Raw genomic sequence first — 4138 nt, 5'->3', positions numbered from 1 at the left:
TATTGATATTAAAATAAAAAATAGGCCAAATATTAAAATACAAATACTACAAAATTTGTTGCAATGCATGTAACCTGTTATACAAAAATATTTCAGATAACAAAAACATGAATCTTTAACAGTAGTTTAAGAAACCCCCATATCTCCAGGAACTGTAATATGATTTGATGAAGAGGCAGTGGGTGTGGTCAATGAGTCATATGGCTCCTCCCTCTTTATTTGACTCCTCCTCCACATCATCATAATCTATTTTTAAAAACATTTTCATTGTAATATTTACATCAAGATGTAGTTTAAATGAGAAACATAACAAATAAAAATTAAATATGCTATAGAAAGGTTACAATAACCTACCCAACAGGTTCCTCTCATCTTCACTGCTGTTCTTGACATCATCATACTCCTCCTGATCTCCCTCTGATTCACATGTGAAATAAAAACCTCACATTGTAGTTTGTAAATCAGCTTGTGTCATTAATGATGTCATTGATCTCTTCACCTCATGACTGTCTGAGATTATTAGATTTACTCCTGATAAAGTCGTGATGATTCATTAATGGTAGAAATGTTCAATATTAGTGGGTGAAGGTGATCATGAAATGCAGTTCTGTGTGACTCACCTGTTACTTCTGGAAAGATCTGTCCATTAATGATGACATCATCATAATGCTCTGGTGTGTCCACTACACATGAACATATAGACAGAACAAACATTGCATTATATCTTACAGTGTAATGGGATTAACCATAATATCATAAATCACTATAAAAGGATTATGGAAAATACACCAATAACAATAATAAGTAAACACCATTTTTGATAGAGATCTGTCCACTTGTCATTACATCATCATAGCTCTCAGGTGTGTATTCTGTAAATGTAACATGAGATAATATATAATGTATATATATTTCTATATATACAGATTTTAATATATTATAAATATTTCTTCCTATTATAGAATAACGAACGACACCTGTCTCACGATCTGGTTTCAGTCCATCAGTGATGACATCATCATAGTATCCCGGTGTGATTTCCTTTATCATCTCTTCTGCATCAAAACATGTATAATTTGGGCATTTTTTTTATATTTTGGGAAATAAAATAAATGTAAAATATACTGTTGCAGGTTTTGGGTAATGAATGTTAGCTGTGTCCCAATTCAGAGGCTGTGTCCTCCGGTCGTCGCATTTGAAGGCTGTATACCTCATCAAGGATGTCTTATTTAAGAGAAGTAACCGTAATAAAATTGACTGTTATTCCTCATGAGGTGTAAAATACTGAAATGTATTTCTTACTTTGCAATCTAACGGGTATTTTTCTTAAATGAGACCGCCTCAATGAAGTATGCAGTCTTCAGATGCGACCTCCGGAGGACACAGCCTCTGATTGGGACACAGCCTCTGATTGGGACACAGCCTCTGATTGGGACACAGCGGGATCACTGACCTTTCAGGACACTGCCATTGGTGACATCATCATAATATGCAGTCTTGAACTCTTTTTCTAATAAGATAAAAGTTTTAGTATTGTGAACAGTTGAATTAGTGTTAAAATGTGTAAATACGTTTTTTTAAATATATTTGTAGATCAAATTATTGATTTTAATCTACTTCAGCTCTCTAACCTGAGAGAAGCTCATCAGCATCTTCATACCCAGAATGCAGTTCTTCAGAGACGAGACTTCCTGTTAAAGAACAGCAGAACAGTCAGAAACATATTCATAATTCCATACAGACTGAATCCTCATTTTTCCTTTGGATCATGAAGCATTGTGTTACTTATAACACAATACAAATATTAATAACATACATTTTAAAAGCACTAGAGGCAGAAATCCTAAGTTTTAGGCCTATTAGCAAACACACACGTATCCTCACATGAACCCATTCCTCACTGTTCGGTTCTTTGGGTCACTAGAAAAAATATATTGGTAAAATTCATGGTTATAAAATATTCTGCTTAAAATATTGGGAATAGTAGGATTTAAATATATATGTGTGTATATATATATATATATATATATATATATATATATATATATATATATAAGCAAATTATATTTATTTCATAATGATTATTTGTTGCGTGATGGTTATTTGGGTATGAGTATGCGCAGTTTCGCCGTAAGCTTCATAAAAAACGTAAAGGGAGTAGCGACGCGTCCATTGTTTATTCACAACCCATCGTCAGGAGCACACAGCCCGTTGGTATGTAGCGAATTTAGAAACTTTTGAAATGTTTACCATGAGCTACGGTCTGCTGTACTTTAATTTAGGAATGTTTAAAGTTTCGTACTTGTGTAATTGTTGACATTGGCCGCTTAGTCCGTGCTGAGAGACTTAATTTGTAGTTAAATTAGCGCGTGTACTGTTCAGTTCTCTCGGTTTGCGATTTGTTCGAACTCTGGATAATTAACAAAGCATAAAGTAAACTAATGTAGCAGACGGTTGTGTGGTAGGCGACGTAGGTGCATTTAGTAAAACATTGAATTGAAGTGTTATAATGATTAATGCACTTTGCCTGCCGACTCGTGTGATATCTATACTCTGCGCAGGTGCGCAGCTATGCATGATGGGAAATGTGGTTTCTGCAGTGTTCTGACGCAGCTGTGTAAGACTGTATAGGAGATTATATAATAGTGAATTCTTATTTACAGCAGAAATAGATCTAGTTATTTTATTGTAACTACTTCGTTTGTTTATTTTGCATTATATATTCAATGGATATATTTGTAACACTTGTTTATTTCTTATTTCAGGTTTATGACCTGTGGTCTGTTGTATAAATAAAACAAAAATACAAGACTAATGACAAACACGAGTCGTGCCATGTGTGCTGCCTTTCACTAGCCCATTCGGATGGCTGAAGAATTAAAAAGATCCGAACAGTCATAAACCATTAGGCCTGCCATTCAACATTGTGGCCCTGTTCTGAAGCCAAAACAAAGCCTGAAGACCAGAAAATAAATCAGTGACTGGTTACCTTATCTAGTTAAGTTAAAAGCCCATCTATACTGCCTATTCACTTGCTAGTCTGCAAACCTAAGAAGAAAGCAAATTAACAAGATGGCAGAAAAGGAGAAAATAGAGAGGTTACGGCAGAAGCGTTCAGCAGCCCAGACTGCGTTCACTAAAAGAGCCAACCATCTCACCTCCAGGGCCAATGCGCTAGAAGAAAGGGATCTAAAGGCTGAGTGGAGGGAGTTCAAAGGAGACCATACCAGAGTGGAAGATGCAGGATTTGAGTATGCTATGGCCCTACGAGAATTAGAAGATGAAGAGGCCACAAAAAAGGCAGATCAGGTTGACGAGAAAACATTGGAATGCGACCGCAAGTTTGATGCAGTTAAACACCTCATCCAAAACAGCTTCTGGACCAGATTTGCTGAGGAGCAAATCTCCACCCTCGTAAAAGAGGCTCACTCAGCCCTGGATCAGGCCGAAGTAACCAACCATCTGCAGCTGTCTAGGAAGGAGTGTGAACTGATGAATAGAAACGTAGAGCAAGAGGTCTGTGAAGTCAACAGTCTAGTAACTGAGTGGACAGAAATGATCCCTCATGCCGAGCTAACGGAATCTAGAGACCGTAGCAGGATGATGAGAAAGCGACATGAGAGACTGTGGGATAAGTGGGCATGGCGACGCAGCGCTTGGTCTGATGATGAAGAGGAGCAGAAAGAACTGGTGAAACTGAAAGTTACTGGGAAGAAAGACGAAGACGAGGAAAGCCAGACCGGTGAGCAAGCCGCGTCTATTAGTTCTTCTCCTAACCGTAAACTGTCCTGTCCCGTAGACAGTCACGGCATAACCCGCCCATCGCTCCCACCTATCTCAGTTATGGTGGACTTCAAAATGCTACAAGCACGCCATTGCAAGTCCAAGATGCTCCCAACATGTACCCAGGGCCATTCCATTTCAAGCCCCAAATCATGCTGGAACGTGCACGCCTGCCTACATTCTCTGGTAACATAAGAGATTACTACCGTTGGAAAGCTGAATGGGAGGACCTTCAGCAGCTGGGGAACCCTCATGGTTTGGAAAATATAAGAAAGTTCCATCTTATAGGAAGTCTAGACGACAAAGTCAAAAGAGACCTCGTCTTGTCCAGCTGTGGATCTGCCACTGATGTGTT

The 4138-nt window shown here is 38.1% G+C and overlaps 1 protein-coding gene across 1 annotated transcript; it reads right to left on the bottom strand.

Moving 5' to 3' along the window:
• LOC307154214 (uncharacterized protein) lies at positions 1 to 1687 on the bottom strand. The gene is made up of 7 exons (XM_079898981.1): positions 1632 to 1687; positions 1454 to 1510; positions 978 to 1055; positions 813 to 872; positions 621 to 683; positions 355 to 417; positions 1 to 246 (listed from the first exon to the last, which is right to left on the bottom strand). The coding sequence occupies exons 3-7, from the start codon at positions 1048 to 1050 to the stop codon at positions 197 to 199; spliced, it is 309 nt and encodes a 102-aa protein (XP_079755107.1). The 5' UTR covers positions 1051 to 1055; positions 1454 to 1510; positions 1632 to 1687; the 3' UTR covers positions 1 to 196.
• Positions 1688 to 4138: the final 2451 nt, after the last annotated feature.

Source organism: Squalius cephalus, assembly GCF_949319135.1.
Source record: "Squalius cephalus genome assembly, contig: scaffold_79, whole genome shotgun sequence".
In the NCBI taxonomy this organism is placed as follows: Eukaryota; Metazoa; Chordata; class Actinopteri; order Cypriniformes; family Leuciscidae; genus Squalius; species Squalius cephalus.
Note: the sequence above shows the minus strand (reverse complement) of the source record. Positions and strands in the feature narration are given on the sequence as shown.

Bases quoted from the DNA above. Each gene is read 5' to 3' on its own strand.
- LOC307154214 (XM_079898981.1), bottom strand. From the start codon at position 1,050: ATGATAAAGGAAATCACACCGGGATACTATGATGATGTCATCACTGAT. The intron at 873-977 runs GTGTCGTTCGTT...TTACATTTACAG, and splicing joins GAAACCAGATCGTGAGACAG to AATACACACCTGAGAGCTAT. The intron at 684-812 runs GTGTTTACTTAT...GTTCATGTGTAG, and splicing joins ACAGATCTCTATCAAAAATG to TGGACACACCAGAGCATTAT.